The sequence below is a fragment of the Crinia signifera genome, chromosome 2 (genome assembly GCF_055691185.1).
Source record: "Crinia signifera chromosome 2, ASM5569118v1, whole genome shotgun sequence".
In the NCBI taxonomy this organism is placed as follows: domain Eukaryota; kingdom Metazoa; phylum Chordata; class Amphibia; order Anura; family Myobatrachidae; genus Crinia; species Crinia signifera.
In genome coordinates, this window is record NC_139218.1 from 352,481,404 (window position 1) to 352,503,061 (window position 21,658).

Here is a 21,658-nt window from a genome sequence, read left to right on the forward strand (position 1 = left end):
GCACACAACAAAAATAAGGAGCGTTGTGTTATTTGCCAGTATCGGGTATAGCAGTGTCAACATCTCTGCAGCCGTTTGCTTTCTGACTGGCGCTCTGACTAGATTTTGACTGAATGCAGTCAAGATCTAGTCAGACAGAAGCATGTGTGTCTCTTCGCAATGGCCTGTACACACGGGGCAATGTGTGCTCTAGTCAGATCACTTAGAAATAGCTTTAAAATCCCCTTTAGTGGCCAATCAGACATATTCTGGCAAGGCCAGGGCCAGTTGGTGTGATTAAAAGATAACTGCTCATACAGGGGCAGATTTATTAAGCTTGGTGAAGAGATAAAGTGTCTGGTTTTTATCACCGGCCAATCAGCTCCTACCTGTGAAGTTACAGGCTTGGTTTGAAAAATGATAGGTAGGAACTGATTGGCCGGTGATAAAAACCAGATACTTTATCACTTCACCGAGCTTAATAAATCTGCCCCTCAGTCAGTAAGCGTCATCTGTTGGCGCATCAACCAGATGGACCAATAGGGTTACATTCAGAATATTATTGGCATTGTGGTCGTGGTTGTTTGTGAGCCCTGAGTCCGAGGAGGCTTGTAAATACAGTGAAGGTTTTCTGACTTTGGTGTGTGGGAAAATTCTTGGTCGGCTCCTTAATGTCTTCCAAGACTTAATCACCCTGGGGGGGAGGGGGGGGGGGGGTTGTTTGTGCACTCTTGAATTTCATATCCATTGAACCCATACATTATACTTTCTCCTCTGATCCATGATGGCAGAAGAATCCCTATTAAAGGCCTCTGCTGGGCTTTTCACAGCTAAGCGGAGTGAGGTTCCTTCAGCCACGACTGCTCGTCAAAAACCAACATTCCCTATTATAGCAGGAAATATGCAGCCCAGCATTCCCTGCTAGTATTTGTCAAGGTTATGCCCAGTTTACCAGCATGTGTCCTACTTAAGCCATTCTGCCATAAGGCAACAGTGGTTGTAATTCTCCCATTTTTATGTGCAGAGATTGAAGCAACGGTCAGCATCTTTCCTGCAAAGGCTAGACAGATTGCACTACAACTTCTCAGGTTATGCCTTGCTGTTTGGGTTGCAGTAGTGGCTCTGGAACAGGCAGCTAATGTTTCATTTCCTTCAGATGTTGAGACCTTCGCTGTGTAGAGGTCTCACACTACTGAAGCCAGTTCAACCTGCAGTATTAATTGAGCAGTCCCCAAGGTTCTGAGACACCGGTTTAAGAAGCAACAAAGCTGTATTCCCTTCTTTTGCATAGCTTGGGGACCTCCTGGTGGAGGCATATGTGCTCCATTATTGGTGCTCCAAAGTACCTAGTCACATATCAGCTGCAGATCGGGCCAGGTGGGAGCCCCCTTATGGTTGCTGCTTACATTGCCCATCTAGTTATAAGTCTATCCTACCCTACAGATGGCTTTCCTTGTGATCCAGAGAATTGGCACTTGGATAGTTTACTCGGGAGGTGCACTTGCACACCCAGACCTTGCATCTTCTAGGCTAGTGGCTGCTGGGCAGATGCACTAGAGGACGACCTCCGGTCTGGTACACACAGAAAGAGGTTTATTGTCTCTAGTGTGGCACATTGCAGCGGTAGGGGCACCTAAACCGGTGAGCAGCTGCTGACTCCGATGCTTGACTTCTTAGATATAGGCCAAGCAAAAGAGCTTGGGCTGTGTTCGTGGTCTGCTGACACAGGTTCTAGGCAGTCAAAAAGATCAGCCAATTTGACTATCGGTATTCAATCTGCAGTTGTTTTCGTCAATACATGGGCTTTCCAACTGTCAGAATATTTGCATTGACGAGGAGGACATTTTTTACAAGGCAGATTTGACGTTTACATTTTTTTTTATCTGCAAGGGCCCGAAAAAGGCCTGATTAAGTAGGTGTGTGCCAATAATTCCGGCTGTCGGAATTATCGGCACACATTGAGTACCCCCTTTAGGGTCTCGCCCTTATTCACGTTTGATGCTCTTGTTCCATAGATGGACTGGAAAGTCTCTATGGTGGTGGCACCAGAGCGACTTTCCTTCCTTCTGCTTCACACACCATAGCCTACAGAGAGTCCAGGACATATAATTTTTGTTATTTTATTGTAATTTCGTTTTCTCCATCTCCATACCTGGTGGACTTCAGCGCACATGAGTTAGGGCTGTTCAACTTCGCCGCAGGGGTCTCCGATTTTAACCATACCTGATTGTTCTGCTTATCCTGGCTCAGTCACCAACTGTCTTGAGAGAACACATCTGTCTCACAATAGATCTTCTCCAGTCCCACAGAAGGATCATTGATTGGAATTTTTCCCTGTCAGGAGATTTTATATTGAATGCTTTATTGGATTCCAGAGTTACACAGTTGTTCCTCCCTGCGGACAGATTTTGAACACTTCAGGGTTGTTGGATGGATCCGGCCAATTACCAATCCAGTTTTAGGACTTCCAAGTGATCTTGAGAGCTCCCGGTAATGCCTGGGTGGCTGGGGAGTGGTAGAATGGAGAAGGAGACTGGGTCTACTGGGGGGATAAAGTAACTATTTGGTGCCCAGACCTTCTCCTCTCCAGGCTATACCCAGTGTTTCCCTGTGACCAGTATGGAGTCGTTGCTTTGCTCACAACTGCTAATCATTCACCTGGCATGTACTACCGAATAACTTGGGGCCTGATTCAGACCTGCTCGCTAGGCTGCGTGTATTTGCTTCCTAGCGAGCAGGTTAACACCGCCCCCGCGGATCCCCTTGGTACACTGCAAACGGATGTGTACGCTTACACAGCCGCTCACATGCTCCCCCCACAGAGGAGAAATCATTCAATGGTTACTCGCCATCAAATTTTTCCTCTGTTCGCTGATGGCCGATTTGAAGGCGGGCGCTGATGTTATGGGATGTCAGCCGCCCACCCTGCGCAGATGGGCATGCCCACCATTTCTACAGGTGCTCCCACCATTTTTGTGGGCAGGCGCATGAAACGAGGGGTGCCCACGCCGGAGCGCCTCCTGCTTGTCAATCAGGCAGCAAGCGCCCCGGCGAACGAAAAGTTACCTGAAGGCCGAGTTCAGACCAGTTACACCCACCATCGGGGACGGGGTCTAATTCAGACGGGACGCTAACAGGTTTGACTCGTCCTCTTAGTTTGGTATCCATGCACTTACTCCCAAAATACACATCTTCCCTTTTTTCCCTGACACGTGCTTTTGACTGTCAGTAAGGCCCACTTTGGATTAAGTGGACATTTTGAAGCAACATTATAGCAAATGCAAGTGAATGGTATTTGGTAGATTTACAGTCATGTCCTAGAAGTGCCTCCATATATGCCCCTTTCAGACCGCACTGTTTACCCGTTATTTTGCCGTTTTTTTTACAGTTTTAAAACGGTAATTTGTGCAGTCTGAAAGGTGCAGAGTGAATTTACCGGTTCTATTGAACTGGTATTTCTAAACGGTAATAAAGCAGGGTCCTACCCATTTTAGATCCGTTCTTTTTCATCCACTGTTTTCTATGGGTTAAAACGGGTTCAGTGTTGTGAAGGAACAAAAACTGCATTGAAATACCATTTAAAGACGTGGTGTGAAAGGGGTATTAGCTGGGTAAAATACCTGGTCAAAGCCAGTTTTGCGGTCTGATACTAGGTAATACTAAACCACTTATAAAAATAAAAAGTAATAGTTCTCTACAAAAAAACACTTATTTCACTTGCCTACTGGAAACTTCGTGAATAAAACCATATTGTTTCCATCATGTCTCACTCGGACCATATGCTTGTCTATAAGTTCATATGTGCTGGAATGCACAGTCCAGTTAATGACACATTTATTTCCAGCACTGGAGCAGACAGTGATATGGATGGTGCCAATATTACAAATTTTATTTAATTTTTTTGCGAGACGATCTATAAATGTGTAATAAACTGAATGTTCTCCTTTGCGATGTATGAATTAGTGGGTAACATGGCTGCAGATGTATAGAACAGGTACATCATTAAATATCAGCCATAAATGAGCCATTGGGGTGTATACAATGCAGCCGGCGAGAGGGTTAAACGGCGGGAATCGCCAAAAACAAGCGATATCCGCCGTTTAACCCCCGCACCAGCCACTCACCCTATTCAACACACTGGTGAAATCCTCACTCTCAGAGTATGGTGAGGATTCCCCCAAACAGCAAGGCTCGCGGCTAACGCAAGGAGCCCACTGCATTTAGCCGTGAGCCTTGCTGTTTTAGAGGCTGCATATGCTGTTTCACCCCTTGCTCCAAAAAAAACCCGAAGGTTAAACGGCGTATGCGGGGGGTCAGTGGAATACTGACCAGCGAGCAGGCCGCACTGCTCGCTGTCACAGCGAGCAAAAAGCATTGAATACACCCCATTGTATGAGCCTATGGCTGGGCTGAAACTAGGATTTTCTTCACCTGGGGCAAAGCTGTAATTTTGGGTCGTTCTCCCTCCTTCCTACATGCATGTATGAGTTTTACCTCCAGCACCCGGGGAATGTGACTCCCTGGCCTCAACAGTTGCGACCCTGCCTATGGGTATAGGTCTATGACCTTGTGTACAGATGATTACTTAGTCATTATCGCACTGATTTATCTTACTGTGAAATGGGGAAGCCCCTCTATTGTCATTATTACTACTTTGTAATGTGAGGAAATACAGTGGTCTGCCAGGCTGTATGTGCAGAGAGAGTAATACCCCTTTTCCATCTACAAGCCGAGTTGCACCCGGGATATTGTACCTGGCTCCAACCTGGGTGCGACCCGGCTTGTGAACCCACACACTGGTGTCCCCACGCGGCATGATGCCGGGCAGGTGACATCATCGGGAGGTGGGGTCGGGGAGGTGCTGGGAGATGAGAGCATCTCTCAGCACCGGCTTTTGCATTGTAGTGAACGGGACCTGGGTTTCCTCAACCCAGGTTATGCGTTTACACTACACAGTGACCCAGGTCGAACCAGTGTTCAACCCTGGTCGCTACCTATGTAGAAATGCTGTGTCTCAAGACCTGGGTTATTTCAACTGGGGGCATTTCCATCCTGCCTAAAATACTGGGTTTTGTGCACTCCCGTGCAAAAACCTGGGATATTTAGGCTAGTGGAAAAGGGGTATTAGATTTTAGGAAGGGATGGGGGGTATTTTGTTCCTGTGAATGTTAAATACTGGCTGCTTTATTGTTATATTGCAATTTAGATTTCAGTTTCAACACACCCAACCCAAATGTAACTCTCACTGCACATGTTACATCTGCCCCACCAGCAGTGCAGCATGGGTTTTCCTTTTTGAGAACAAATTTGCCCTGAGATCATGTCTGACTTCGTCCAAATGTGTGGTGCTTGTGCTGAGTCCTGGCTATTGGTTGTAACAGTTGGCTACAATCCCATGCACACACCTACATTATTCAAAATAAACCTTATTTTCTGGTTAGTTTATTGACATTCAGAGCAAATAGCATAATAGGTGCATATTATATTATTAGGTGCATATTATATTATTAGGTGCATATTATATTATTAGGTGCATATTCATTTAGAAGCATTTGCTGACTGTTCAGCATCTGGTTACATTAATACAAGGCAGATGCTTGATCACATCTGATCTGTAATGTTACTCTTTTCTGCATAACTTGCTTATGGGCATCTGTTTCTATCTCTCTTGCAGACGCTTGTCTCTGACATACATGCCATCACCAGTGACAATCACAAGTGGACACAGGTAACACGTACTGAATACTCATTGTAACTTAGCAGTAAACACTTCTGTGTAACCTAACCTGGGGATTTATATTAATGACACACAGTGACATGTATCTTTTGCATAGAGAATAAGAAACAGGCTTTTATTACAGATAGAACCTCCCCCCCTTGTAAATGCCTTATTGTCCTGGCCAAGCATCTACCGCATTCCTACACTGTCTCTACTTGGCTCGTACCTAAGGATGTTTGCATAACCAAGCAGGTCTCCAAGGATTAATTACAGCCATCCTGCATTAAAAAAGATCAAATTCTTATTGTTTGTTTATACGGTGCCACAAGGGTCCGCAGTGCCCAACAATACATAAATACATACATACATAAATAACAAATTACAGTACGTGACAAATTAAGACAAGTACTAGTTAAAGATAGTTGCATCGTGGGACAGGACACTGAAGCAGTTATAGGGTGGCAGAGATATATATATTCTAAGAAAAGCACATGAGGAGAGGGAGTCCTGCTTGTGTGAGCTTACATTCTAAAGGTCAGGAGCTATAGCATAGGTAAATGCAAGAGGCTCTTTATATAGCATACTAGTACAGATAGTATAGAGATGTATACACACATAGTTAAGGGGGTATGCCGTCCCGGTTTATGACTGTCGGTCCATCCACACAGATGTGATCCAGGCCCGTTTGTGTTTTGATCGACAGCAAAAGCGGCAAGCGGGATTCAATGTCCCACCTGCCGATCAGTGAAAAGGGGTGTCTGCGTAAACACAGTATTGGTATCGGTAAAGACAGTATTGAATGGGGCCCCGCCATGATTTCCCCCATCGGGAATAGCGGCGGCTCATTGAATACCCCCATAAGTCTTATAGGATTTAAAAAAAAAAATGTAATAGAATATATAATTCAAGAAAATATATACTTACTTGGTGCAGATATTTAACGAGCAGGAATATTTTATTATACTCATATCCACCCTATTCATGTACTAGGAGCTAGTTCTAATACTGATGCATATCTGTAACTCACGCCTTACTGGCTGAGCGTTGGCTTATTGCACAGAATGCCTGGTTACTCTGACTACACCCAAGTTGTAGGTCGGTACACCAAATGGGGTTCCAAAGTCAGATATGCGGTATACAGAATTTATTTGAATAGTCATTGTTGTCCCCCCTCTAGGAAGACAAGTTACTGTTAGAGAGTCAGATTATCCTGGCAACTGCGGAACCTTTATGCCTTGATCCATCAATATCCGTAGCCTGCACCACAAACCGGCTGATGTTCAACAAGCAGAAGATGAACACGTGCCCCATGAAACGGTGAGAATCGCCTGCTCTTCTATTCTTCATCTGTTGTGCCGACATCTGTAGTCTACAGGACAAGAGATTTATTTGACAGTTTGGATGATCGCACTGGACGATCAAAGACACCGCTAATAATTCATGTCAAGTAAAAAGAATGCAGACACTATGCTCTCTTTCAATAAATCCTTAATAATAACTATGCAAGTATTGCTATGCTGCAGAAGGGAGTAAAGAGCTGCCATAATAGCCATATTTTTGTTTTTCTCATGGCTCATCCAGCTGTAGGCGGACTTCCTGTCGTCGCTGGCTTTATTTAGAGACAGCATAACTTATTAATGCTGGTTATTACCCAGTGACGCCAAGTTCTCCTCTGTATTCAGTGAGGCAATGAGCTGCTTTCTCAATTTTTGCATTCCAACTGGGAAGACTATTTGCATGCATCTTGGCTGCAGAGTAAGGGCACCCATTTTGTGGCTATAGTCCCTGTTAAATCTAGACTACAAAATGGCTGCTTCTGCTATGCTTTGGCTACAATTCACTCTTAAGGGCTCCAAGGGATAATCAGAACAATCCACTAACAGTAGGCTGCTAAAGTCTGGCATATATATAAAGTATTTTCACAATTAATTGTGTTATCCCATTGGTGCTTTCACTGTCCATCTTGCTTAAAGCAAAACACATGTTGTTAAATTCCCCACTGTTTTTTTTTGGATGTCTTGTTGACAAGTCCTTTCTTAAAAGATAATGCTTTCCGGATGAGCCACTTAGTTTCTCTTGAAAACACAATAGGGAGTGACTGCCATTGTATAGTTTTGCTCGTAAGCTGCTGTGTAACTCATTGGGCAGCATTCAATGCTTTTTGCTCGCTGTGGAAGCGAGCAATGCTGACTGCTCGCTGTCACAGCGCGCATGGTCAGTATTCAACGAACCCCCCTGCACACGCCGTTTCCATCTCCCTAGGTTTTTACAGCAATGTGGAAACTGCGTGTGCGGCCGCCAAAACAGCGGGCTCCCTGCATTAGCCACGAACCTCACCTTTTGGAGGAATCCCCGCCGTCATCTGACAGCGAGGGTTCCCCTGAAATGTTGAATAGGATGAGAGGTCGGCACAGGGGTTAAACGGTGAGTGCCGCTTGTTTTCGGCGATCCCAGCCGTTTAACCCACCTCGCCGGCCGCATTTAATACTGCCCATTGTATGAAGGAATCTCTCCATATTTACATACATGTTGGGAAATGTCTCCTCCCCAGGGGAGGTGCAAATAAATCCTGGCCAAACACTGGGGCAGAAGTATTAACCCTGGTAAATGATAAAGCGGTGATAATGTAGAAGGTGATAATGCACCAGCCAATCAGTGGTGTTTGAAAAATGAAATTCAGGATTTGATTGGCTGGTGCTAGATCACCTTCCACTTTATCACTGCTTTATCACAACTTTATCACTTTACAAGGCTTAATAAATCTGCCCTATTGTGAGATATCTCTCTGTGTATAGGCCTAATATCTGATGGTGTCAGCATGTCTGACATAATTAAGAAAACAATCACATGTGCTGAGTGATTGTATTGTATTACAAAAGTATATAGTGTTCATGCTAGGCTGTTTTAGCAGTGCCACTCCCTGCCTGGTTTTTAAAGGGCAAAATGCACCCTGCCCCTCTAGCAGCATCCTGCTCGAACAGCCTGCTGCCTGCTTTGGTGACGTTGCGGTCCGGGCACACCCCCTTTGGTGACGTTGGCGGACCCGTTCTGCCCCCGCCCTGCCCAGTTCCTAGAAGGAACACCTAGTATAATTACCGGACCAATGTGTAAATAACTGCTTTACATCCCTTTTTGTGCAGTGTCACAACTGAGACTTTTACAAGACAAGGGGGCTCTGCTACCTTAATGCTAGTACTTAAATGGTAAGTGTCCAATGACATACCTCCCAACTGTTACGCTTATCGCAGGAACGTACTAGTTTTTTGGGACGTTCCCGTGTCTCTCCCGGGGGCCGGCAGTGTCCCGCGGTGGGGACAGTTGGGCGTCCCCCCTGTCATCCATGAATAGACGCAGGAATTGAAGCTGGGGGTATAGCCAGCTGCTCACGGGCCTGCTGAGAATGGACCAACACCTGCAAAAACAGGGCATGTCCTCGTGGCAGCATAGAGGGTTCATGCCACGCCCCAAAAAAAATTGGTGTGGCGCACAGACTGTTCCTCTGACTTGTAATCAAATGTTGGGAGGAATGCAACTAGATTTATACAGAATATAGACACTTACCATTTCAATACTAGTTGTACCAGAGCCCCATGCATTGAGAAAAAGGCTCCTATGTGTGCCAAATTGTGATGACACTGGGGATTCTGCATATTGAATGTTTTTAAAGCCCCATACACACACTTGAGGTTATAGTAAAATATGTCGCTCAGAAAGCCTTTTTTTTTTTTTTACTAAATCTTGTGTTTACACGCAATATCGTTAACGATGCATGCTCCCGCGCATTGTTAATGACTCCTTCCTTGTGCTGAACATGCAGGTCAATTTGTCTATATCGCCAAACAACCCACATGTTCAGCAGGTCTCGTGACATCACTGAACAATATAGTTTATTGATATCGTTCAGTGTGTACACTCAGCATTGTTAACTATTTCGGCTGCAGCCAGCATCATGTAGTGTTTATGGGGCTTAACATTCTCATCTGCATGGTCTGGATCACTTTTCTTAGGTTTTAAATGTTTGTTTTGCCTCTGAATCGCCTGTTATGACCAATTTTTGTTCTTAAGCAATGTGTTAACTCGCAATATCGGCTGTCTTTTTAGGAATCAAAAAATGTTTATTATACGGTATATATTTTTTAAATACATACAGACTTACACACAAATCTTTTATTTGGGTCATTATATATATATATATATATATATATATATATATTTATTTATCGGATAGAATCGCTTCTGCGATATGAAGGGCCATGGAGAAAAGATAGCTTTTTATGGGAGTACGCACACCCTTAATACCGTGAGTGTGGTAATATTTGTGTACAATAACGATACTTACAATCCTTTGCGGTTTAGGTGTATGAAGCGTTGCTCGAGGCCGGCTCTGAACAGGCAGCAGGAATTATCCAACTGTCCGATCCCTCCGCAGCTCAAACTTCTGGATTATCTACATAAAAGAAAGGAAAGGAAATACACACAGCCTCACTTCGACCTAAAAATATCCAAAACTGGAAATGTATGTTTTCAATCACATACGTTTTGTGGAGTTTATTTTTGAATACCATGTGATCTAATTGACTAATGTTTGTTTGTTTTCTGTCTATGGCCTCATTATCTTCCAGTGTGTAGATATATGGAAACAAAACCCATGCTTGCTAACAGTACCCTCTGAAGTGGATGTGAGTATGCAAGGCACTGCCAGGTTGACTCTTGTGGTTAAGCTGTTTCTACTGTAAAAGTAGTATAAACTGTTTTTATTGTAGTAGTAGCATTGCACGGTTAAAGAAGAACCATAATTGCATATCTTAGATGTAGAAGACCTTCGAACTGGGGTGGCCAAACAGGTCCATAAGATCTACCAACAGTTCATGTATTCCAGACAACCTGTGGATCTGTACAATGTCAATTAGGAATGAATGCAGCACATGGTTGAAAATGTGACAGTTGGTAATGGCTTACACCTGTGCAAAAGCTAGGTGGTCTGGAAAACGCAGACTGGTAGTAGATCTTGAGGACTGGTTTGGCCACCCCTGCTTTAGAATATCAAAGTTTAAGGGGGGTATTCAATCTTGGGCCACGACTGTAGAGCTGGTCCGACAGCCGTGACACTGTCCCGTTCTCGATCTGCTCGACTGAGAAAAAGCAGGCAGGATTCAATGCCCCGCCTGCAGTGGAACGAGAACGGGGCGTGGCCACGAGCTGCAGCTGTGAAGAGGCGAGCTGCAGCCAGGAGCTCGTCACTTCCCGGCCGTTCTCGGCAGAACGAGCCCGACTGCTTGTGAAGTCTGACTCGTTCTGCCGAGATCCCCTGTTCAGTGCTGTCGGGGATGTCCCATTGAATAGGGCCCCCCGCAGCCATCTCCCCCGTCGGGAAATGGATGCAGGAGATTGAATACCCCCCTAAGTGTTGCTTTTATGATAGCTGTCAGCCGAGTTGTATAGGTGCCTATGGATAAAGCCTTCTGTTTAAGACACATTGCAAAACAAATGTGTCAGTCTACATGGATTCTTTTTGTTTTTTTTATTTTGGTTTTAAACCTTTTTTAATGAAGTCATTGTTTTGGATGTTCCAAGTTCATGTTTCCAACCATAGCTGATTGTGTGACAGGGGTGTGTGCACAGGAGGACCCATAAGAAGCTATATTCGTTGACCTCATGGCTTTCAGTTGGGTTTCTTGCTCACACTCCTGTTCCGCAGCTGTTTTAAAACGGTGAACGATAGGCTCTTTTCGGTAGGCATCAGTGGAGCTTTAAAGACCCTCATGTCATTTATATTAGTTCTTGTCTCCATTTCATAGGTTGAAAAATATGCCAAAGTGGAAAAATCTATCAAACTTGATGACTCGCAACCTACTGTCTGGCCAGCAGATGTGAGTAATTAAATCCTTTTTTTGGCCAATATTTGTTTTATTATTTATGTTATAATGCAGCGCATATGTTTAGTGTGAATCCAGACCTTCTAGTACAACATTATAAAAGCCACATTTTCCTCCAGTTGCGTCACCATTTCTTTCGTATGACTTATTTTTCTGGCTGATTGAAGCTGCTTTGTACGCCTGACAACTTTGCTTGTTTAACAGGTTCAGTCACAGTTCTGCTGGAACGATGATAGATGTGCTGTGAAAATAGTCCAATTGAATAAGGATAGAATTATTCGATTTTATATAATTTGACAAAATATTCCATTGTAGATCAATCAAATGGAAAATAGCTGTTCTTTGCTTGGATTTGCCCTAATTTGATATTCCAAATTTAGATTGGTCAGTTGGTGTCCAAATGTGTTCGACAAATTTCTCAACTGATTCTGGCATTCAGATTTGTAGCCAAAGGTCAAGTTGGCAAAGATGTTATTGCCAAGGTGTTAATGAAGGTCATGGACCAAATACTTTTATACTGCCTCGAATGCAATCAACAGATAAGATTTCCAGTTTTAGTTTTCTTTTAAAGGATTTAGGGGGGGGGGGGTTATGCAATGGCTGCCGCTATTTCCGATGGGGGAAATAGCAGCGGGCACCTATTTAATGCTGTCTTGGCCGAAAAAGAGGCAGATCAACAGAACGGGCATGACTTTAAAAGCTGTCAGGCCCGTTTTGTCATTAGCGGCCATGAATTGTGGCGATCACGGCCAAATCTTGAGAATCCACGGCCATTTACATGGACACGTCCCCTTTTTCACCGATCGCACATTTAATTCCTCCTGGCGATATGCTGTTGAGCAAACCGAAAACGGGCCAGGGTCACGGCTGACTGGACGCTGGATTCCATACCCCTCTAAGTGGGATTTCAGTGCGTTTGCTGCTGAATTTGAATTGCAGCTTTAAGTGTCTTATGAAACTCAATGAAATCCAGTTGGTTCTGCAATCTATGAATTTATTTACATAAGCCCCCCAAATTTTAATTTGATTGGCTGTGCTCTACACACTTCTATCCTACTAATGTGATCATGTTTTCAGTGTACTGTCCTGTGTCATGTTCTTTTCCTGTGAAACGCTTTTTTTTTTTTTTTTTAAATGAGACGTTAACGACCAAGAGTATTAACTGCCCTATTGCCTGTGTTAAATTGGGCAGCATTGGTCTAATAGAGGTTAGCAGTGTTGGAATGTTGAAGTCCTTGGGTGGGAGGTTGAGTTTTTGAACTGAGATATTGCTGTACTTAAAATTCATAATGAATTCCATACAAAATGAAACTTTTATCCTAAAAAGTTCAGTGTCTACAACATTTTTAATTGTCTACTTTTAACTAGTTGACTGTTGTTGTGTTTGTTGTTTTTTACATAACAGCCTTATAAAACGGGTTTTTCCTGATAAGAAAAACAAAGTGGTGGCACAGCGCTAGTTTGAGGAGGAATAATAACCATAATAGGATAAAAAGTGAATTTTAATAAAAACACACATAAAAATTCAATACATCAAAAATGACATATAAATTATATAAGTAATTTTGATAAAGTGATCTCACTGTCAGGATGGATATATTGAAGACACCGGGAATTGGAAACTGGAGATTTCTTACCAAATCTCTCACTTTCTGAATCTCTCATCTTATTAAATTTCCCCCAGGGGTTCAGATGATGACATTGTTGTTTATTCTCAACAGCAGGTTACTGCATAGCAGGTTAAATTAATATGCAGCCGGTATTACAGGCAATAGAATGCAGGCGCTCTCAGCAATGCAGACTCTTAAAAGGCTCCAATGGTCCCTATTCTATAACACCCCCGGCCCATCGCTCCGGTAGATATTCCACCATCAAGAGCCAGGTGACTCTGCCCTGGAAACCCTTATATCAAGAAATCCCAGGTGCTGCTGATTACACACCTGCGTTTCTGCTACCAAAACCTCCACATTACTTTCATGTGGGGGAATGCTGGCTCTGCCACAGCACGCAGATGCACTACAATCTAAAGCCCCGTACACACTAGATGAGATTTTAAAAGATACCTACGAAAGGGCCCTTCTGAGCGATATCTTAAAAAAAGAAAAGTTTATTATATTTGTTCAATATCGTTAAAAGATGTTATTGACCCCCCCCCCCCATCTCCCGGGCCCCATCTGCTGAACATGTGGGTCAGTTGTGACTATGTAGTCAAGTTAACTATATCAGTGGTGCCACTAGTCTACTAGTGTGTACGGGACTTAATTTCACCATCAGTGCATAGGGAGGAAGGAAAGAACTGATTCCATTGACAAGAAAACAATAGGTGCGGTTTAGTTAGTAGCGCAGCCTCTATGTTCCATTTCAGAATGACACATTGTGGCCAGCAGCATTCATAATATTTCCTCCCTACTGATGGCCAAGGATTGCCTGGTCTGTCTCTCTCTCTCTCTCTCTCTCTCTCTCTCTCTCTCTCTCTCTCTCTCTCTCTCTCTCTCTCTCTCTCTCTCTCTCTCTCTCTCTCTCTCTCTCTCTCTCTCTCTCTCTCTCTCACATTAATATCCTCTGACTTATTTTTCAATTAAATGAACAATATATTATACTTTTTTTTATAGGAATCAAAAGATGATTATCTCTTTGAATGTGAAAATGGCACCCCTTTCCAGAAGTCCAAACTGACTGTTTACCAGAATGTGGGCAATCCTTTGTACTTCGGGAAAATGCAGACAGGGAAAGCCGACGAAGAGGATAACTTCTACAGCCCTCATTCCCAGTGAGTTACCCGGACTGAACTGATACTTGGCATCTCATTTAATATGTGTTTGTTGGTATTTTATTTGATGCAATTTTTGCTAATGAATATGTACAGTATACTGTGTTCATCTGGAGTATAACCATGTATAACTGGGCCTTATAGCAAACTTTTCAAGAAAGCCGTACACTATCCAAGTATAACTTGCTTCTAGAGCCATATCATACACATCCACACTTTGGTACTGTTGTATCTTCACGGCGCCCGATATATCGGATGCGATATTGGCCAATATATCGATGCGATCCGAACTGATTTTTGACCTGTTCATAATGATTTTATATAGTGTGGCGAGTGCAGTAATCCGCGTCCCCTCGCAGGGCTCGCTACGCTCACCACGCTTTGGGCTCGGTCGCTCGCTGTGCTCGGCACACTATATAAAGTCAACTCCATGCGTAGTGGATAGTGGGGTTATGAACAGGTCAAAAATCGGTTCGGATCGCATCGATATCGCATCCGATATATTGGGCGCCGTGAAAATACACAAGTACCCACACTTTTCTCACTTCGCCCTGTATGATAAGAAAAGCACAGTAAGTCCCTAAGATTGTTAGTTCCAGGGCGAGGACTCCTGATTGTTTGTTTACAAAACATTATATAAATAACCAAATAAGATATTTTGGGTGGGTATTCAATTCAGGAGTACGACTGTCGGAATCCCAGGCCGTTTTCGTTTCTCTCGACACTAACTTCACAGTTGGAATTCAATGTTCCAGCTGTCCAGTGTAGTAAAGTCTGAAGACTGGTGAAAACAGCAGTTTCTGTCCAAACAGATCCAAATTGTTTTAAAGCAGTATCTGTTATGTCGGAAACCGCCTTCAATGTTGTCGATAACGGCAGCATTGAATAGTCGAGGGTGATTGAATACCACACTTTACATGTTCCACAAAAAGTACATGCACAGAGCACAATGGGTAGAAAATGTAAATAAATGTACAGATGCACAGGACTACTAAAGAGACCGTTTGGTTGAATGGAAGTCTCTTGTGCCCCAAACCCCATAGTCCTAAATGCCCATAAAAAGTGAGTAGGAATCCTCTGCTGTGTGTGTGTTTACAAGGCCCATTATATCGCCTAGGACACCCTTAGTAGTGGGCTTTTTTAATTAAATGAAGAGAACAAAGGAAGCCCAATTGCTTTTACTAAACACAGTGGGGGAAATTTACTAAAGGAAATTTGTAAAAAATAGGTGTATTTGTATCCAGAAATACACTTATTTTTTACATTTACTGTCCCGAAAATACGGCAACTCGTATTCGTATTGATAGCACATCAATACGAATACAAATTGCCGTATTTTCGGGATAGTAAATGTCAAAAATAAGTGTATTTCTGGATACAAATACACCTATTTTTTACAAATGTCCTTTAGTAAATTTCCCCCAGTGGCTGTAATTATGACCTCCTTAGACTGACAGTACACATAATCTATAATGCTTATTTCTAAGTTTCCTAAAGGGTCCCATACACTACAACTATTTTTCACACTTTCATGCGATTCTGAACTTTTGGGCCGATATATAATTTGTAAAGTTGCAAATCGTTTTCAATCCGATCTGATGCGTGGTCCTGTGAATGTCGGTTCGGAACCCCTAGATCGCTAGTGCTGCACTATTGATTTATCGTAATCACATGGAATTGGATGGAAAATGAAGTGTTTGTTGAGCATTCGATATATCGCAGGAATTGTGACCCACATTTCCAGCCCCCATAGCCTCGTAATCCAGCCCATCGAATATTTCTCTGTTACAATTGTATACCATAACATATATATATATATATATAAATATATATATATATATATATATATATATAATATATATATATATATATATATATATATATATATATATATAGAAAATTCTCCCAACTTGGATCTGTACCCCCTATGTGCACCCCACTGATACTACAGTTTCCATAAGTGAGAGTGCGATCAATTCAACTGGACTATATATATATATATATATATATATATATATCGTGGCTCGATTAAAATATAACTAAAAAATAGCACAAATGTACAAAATCGTATGGAATCACTCCTGGGAGGGTCCAAGGGGAGTTCAAGGGAAATTGCATCCGACTTCAGGGTCAGACAAATCGTTGTAGTGTATGGGGGCCTTTAGATTTTTGCAGAATGTTATGGGCAAATCCTTATTTGATCAATACCTGGCATGTCTCTTTTTAAAGTTTTTATGGGGTTTATTTGCTACGGTGTGCGTTCAATTGAAGATGTTATGTTGCTATAGGCAATCAATCAGAATTTGTTTCTTATTTGTTTAGTACCTTCTAGAATATAATAGATCGACTCTGATTGGTTGCCCATAGCAACATGCCTTCAACAGAAAACTCCTATCTTCGTAAATAAACCCTTGTGTCTTTCATTCTTGGTTTATTACAACCCTCTTGGTGCAATATACATATGCAGTAATTCTGTTATAATCTTGTGTGAGATGATTGGCTTATCTTTCTGTGTCATATGACTTGTAAAACGTTGCAGTTCATGTTGTCTAGATTTATGCAATCGGATAAAAAGTATATAAACGGCTATTGTTCTTTATTTCCCATGTTATATTTTTTTATGTACTCATTTGTGTTGTTGCTATTTTCCTGCTCGGTTACATTTGGGAACGGATTGTACCCACCTAAACACTTTTTTAATGAGCAATCAACACGATGGTTATTTTATTTATTTATTTATTTATTTATTGTATTTTTTTTCCAGATTTCTTATTGGAGCTAAAACTGATATTGATCGGTGAGTATGCTTTAGTTTTAGAAAGTTTTTTTTTTTTTTTTTTATATAATTTCACCATTTTTATAATTTATACTTGTTGATCAATTATGTTTTCAGTACTAACCAGTGTGAAGTAGCTATAGGACGGTTCACTTTTTTAATTCTCTTATACTTGTTCTATGCAATATTATCTTACTTGTTCTACTATTATATGCAATGTTCGATATACAGGCTGGAGGAATTTAGAAGTAAAAAGGCATGGAGATTAAGGGGGGGTATACAATCTTTACCGACTGCATTGAAGAGGGATCAGGACAGAACAAGTCCGACTTTAGAAGCTGTCGGGTTCGTTCTGCCGATAACGGCCTTGGATTGTCGCGATCCCGGCCGTAGATTGACAATCCATGGCAGTTTTCGTGGATCCGCCCCCTTTTCGCTGATTGGCAAGTGGGACATTGAATCCCGCCTGCCGATTTGCTGTTGGGCAAACCACAAACGGCCCTGGATCATGGCTGTCTGGAGGGACAGCCGTGATCCGTGATTGCATACCCCCTAAAACTAGTGTACGCTTATATCTAACAAATTGGATTTACTCAGCAATAATATTAAAAACACAATCTTAGTCACAGGCACTGTGTTGGTTTCCTGCTGTTCATGCTCTGAGATATATTAGAAATGTATTGGGCATTCCTGAGTGGAGGCTTATCCATATTTGAAAGTGGAAAAAGGTGCTACATATAGTAGCTCACAGTAGAGGATGGAGAGGAGTCTGCTTATAGAAGGGCGGTGGAACAGTTGGGTCTTCGGTGTCATTATAATAACTTGGAGCTTAATCTATCTAAAATAGAGGACATCCAAAGGGCTCCTCTCACTGTGGCAATAGTGTGGTTTCCGTGGTGGACACCTGTAAATTTATGGGTTCTATCATTTCTTGTGAGCTGAAGTGGGCGTTCAACAATATTGCTGTTGTGAGGAAGGCACAGCAAAGGTTGTACGTTTTTTCAGCAGCATAGGAAGTTTAACTTACCACTTTTTTTGATACAACATTATTCAATAGGTTCTTTGTACCTCCATGGTGGTGTGGTTTGGTTCAGCTCTAAACTTGACAGGTGCAAACTCCCAATGGATAGGTAGTTCCACGGAAACAAATTTAAGTTGGCCAGAGTGAGAATCAGTCAAGCAATATCGTACGAGATCTATCCCATGGTGGCATTTATAGATGTAACAAGCAGTGACAAATTGCATCTAAAAACAATATTCTGTCCATGTTCTATACGTAACTGGTCATTTGTACATAACATTTACAAATCTACTTTAAATTATTTTATCCGAAGAGTTGTCCGTCAGTACCATGTTTTATATGAAAAAGAGTCCCAAGGATTTGTGAAGATGACTTACAATGCCGGTGGAGCGACTAGTCAAAATCCCTTTTCTCCCGGCAAGGATAACGAGGTACGCAAATTTTTTTATTGTATAATAGTGGCATTTGTATAATGGATGTGCTTGTTTTGCTCATTGTTTACATTTGATTACTTAGAGGTTTTTATTTTTCCATTTTAATTGTTTAGTCGGACAGCATGACAGGATCTATCCAGTCCTCTCTGCTGGGGAAAGGTGTTAAGCACAGACCATCTCCAATCAAACTTCCCATAAGCTCTGGGAATGCTTCTGCAGGTAAAGTTATTTTTATTAGTTAAGAAGAACCTATTTAACCTTACAACCTCATTACATTGGTTTTATCCAGAAGACATAGTTGACAATATTAGATAGAATTGCTAAGATTCTAAGGGAAAATATGTGTAAAGTAATGGTTTCCCAGTTACGATGGGCCCCAGTCATCGGCTTATTGTATGTTATTGTAGGTGGGTTTACTGGGTACATTATAGCATTACTTGCCTGCCTCCTTTTTTTCCTCATTGTTCATGTCCACACAGCAGCTACCAAGGTAGCAGTGCAAGCTGCAATGCCATATAAAGCACTATAGAAACACTGTCTGGGAACTCCTGCACTATATCATGTGAGCTCTCAGAGGCAATCTAATGGAGGTCCTTTGCCAATAACAGGCGCTCTTGTTCCCTTAGTGTAGATGGCACACCGGTACTTGAGATGCCACCTGGACTTATCCAGACTGTAAAGCCTCACAAAATAGTAAGGGAACTTTTCAACAATTCAGAGAGAACTGGACAAAGGCAGGAATACACAGTAATATGTAGGAGGCTGACAGCCAGAAGGAGAGTCAGTGCTATTACTTCTGGCAAATGTAATGCTGCAGGAAGTATAACCCTGGTGGGATAATAGCAGTGTTGGTATCAGCAACATAATGCAAATGCAACAATGCAGAGTGATGATATAAGCCAGGCAATACAAATATAACAATGCAAATAGGTGTTATAAGCAACCAAAGCAATAATGCATCAGGATGAAATAAGCTATAACAAGCCAAACAGCACAAAGCAAGAGTTCAAGGAAAAACACCAGGACTTAGCTTTAGTAAGCTGAATCAGGATATTAGGAAACACCAGGGCTCACAACTGGCGCTAACTACACCTGGACACAGAGAAACTGAATGACGAGGCTCACAAAGAAATATCACTGGCATCTGTGAACAGGAGCTATGTAAAAGGTGAGCAGTAGCAGTAATGAGGCAGGTGATTTACAAATTACATGCAGCTGATTCTGCTGAAATCTACTTCACTAAAAGACTGCTGGACAAAATTCACTGCAGCTCTTTATTCCAGGCCACGCGTCCTCGTCGCATGCCTCCCAAAGTGCATGCAGCTCCATGGCATGGCCGGAGCCCACAGCGGCGGCTCCTGATACACGCAATTCTGATGTCCTTTGTGCCCTACTCAATCCAGCCCATTATACTGCAACATGCCATACTGATGTCTCTTGTACCATTGCACAGAAATATACCATTCAGGTGTCAATTGTCCTCCTACACCAGGGGTGGCCAAACCGGTCCTCGAGATCTACCAATGGTCCATGTTTCCAGTTTACCTATCTGGTGCATAGCTGTAGTCATTACTAACTGTCACATTTTCAAACCTGCTGCATTCATTCCTACTATAGATCCACAGGTTGCCTGGAAAACATGCACCGTTGGTAGATCTTGAGGACAGATTTGGCCACCCCTGCCCTACACACTTCCGGCTATTACAATGAACATGCCATTCTGGTGTTTTTAGCTGCACCCACTATTCTTCCCTGTTGTTCCCACCTGTTTGTGGATTTTCTTGGTGTTGGATGGTTCCCAAAGGAACACAAAATAAATAATAACTAAGAAACCATTGAATTCATAAATAAACTATATAAAGCTTTCTTGTTAAAATATATTTTGGTTTTATAACATAATAGTGATTAACTTGATCAAATGCATTTTATCAATTCTTAAGATACCTTTACATATATTCTTTACCCTTGTCTTATAAGAGTGACTGATGAAGCAAATTACTACTCCCAGCTTGCCATTCAATGGCTTCATTTCAAATTGTATTTTCATCTGAAACAGCGAGAGTGATGTCCAATAAAAATTGTATTTTTAATTATAATTTAAGGATATTAATGTGTTCATCAAAGCTAAAGATGGGACTAAAAGCCCTTTCCCTAATAAATAACATATCCTCAATATACTTGCCATAGATGATCAGATTTTCCCTATATGGACCAAATAAATGATAATTCTCATCAACGCAAACCATAAATACAGTAGACTGGTGAAACAAATCTGGTCCCCCTAGTTGGCCTTTGGATCAGCAAAGGTCATTGTGTATTAAAAATGAAATAATTGTACTTTAAAATAGATCTAATTAAATAGAGAATACTATCTGTTTTTTTTTTTTTTTTTCAAGGTGCCGATATTTTTAGCCGTTTGTTTTATTTTGAATGCTGTAATACCTAAGTCAGGTGGAATGTTGGCTTTCCATGCATGGACATTTCATCCAAGCCCGTGATGGTTATCTTTTCATAGTATACATTATATCACACCAATCTTAATACTTTAGTGGTGTATTTGACGTATACTTTTTCTCGGAATGCAGTTAATATCCCGGCGGTCGGGATCCCGGCGTTCAGAATCCCGACGCCGGAATCCCGGCGTTCAGAATCCCGACGCCGGAATCCCGACCGCCGAAATACCGACATATTCTCCCTCCGTGGGTGTCCACGACACCCCTGGAGGGAGAATAAATTAGTGTGCCGAGCGTAGCGAGGCACCGGGCCCGCTGCGTGGCGAGCGCAGCGAGCCCGCAAGGGGGGGCGATCCACGTCCCCCCCTTGTCGGCATTTCGGCTGTCGGGATTCCGGCGTCGGGATTCTGAACGCCGGGATCCCGACCGCCGGGATTCAGTACTGAATCCCTTTTTCTCAATGCTTATTTCTATTTAAGAAGAAATGAGTTATACTAGCTTCCATGCTCTGGGAAGTCACACTTGTTTTATCACTCTTTTGAATAATTTAGATGATTTCATCTCCTCTCCAGAATGTTAAGAATGAAAAATTATACCAAAATATAAAGGTACCATTGGGAGCCATTCAGA

General features: G+C 42.3%; 1 protein-coding gene across 3 annotated transcripts in view; it reads left to right on the plus strand.

Moving 5' to 3' along the window:
* Positions 1-21,658, plus strand: part of SUPT20H (SPT20 homolog, SAGA complex component) — a 58,175-nt gene that overhangs the window by 18,848 nt on the left and 17,669 nt on the right. For all 3 annotated transcript variants that reach the window (XM_083169768.1, XM_083169767.1, XM_083169769.1), the window contains exons 9-17: positions 5,654-5,707; positions 6,876-7,015; positions 10,055-10,214; positions 10,321-10,377; positions 11,497-11,568; positions 14,187-14,344; positions 17,109-17,141; positions 18,455-18,572; positions 18,689-18,794. In XM_083169768.1, the coding sequence (XP_083025894.1) occupies positions 5,654-5,707; positions 6,876-7,015; positions 10,055-10,214; positions 10,321-10,377; positions 11,497-11,568; positions 14,187-14,344; positions 17,109-17,141; positions 18,455-18,572; positions 18,689-18,794 (898 nt within the window). The remainder of the gene's footprint in view (positions 1-5,653; positions 5,708-6,875; positions 7,016-10,054; positions 10,215-10,320; positions 10,378-11,496; positions 11,569-14,186; positions 14,345-17,108; positions 17,142-18,454; positions 18,573-18,688; positions 18,795-21,658) is intronic.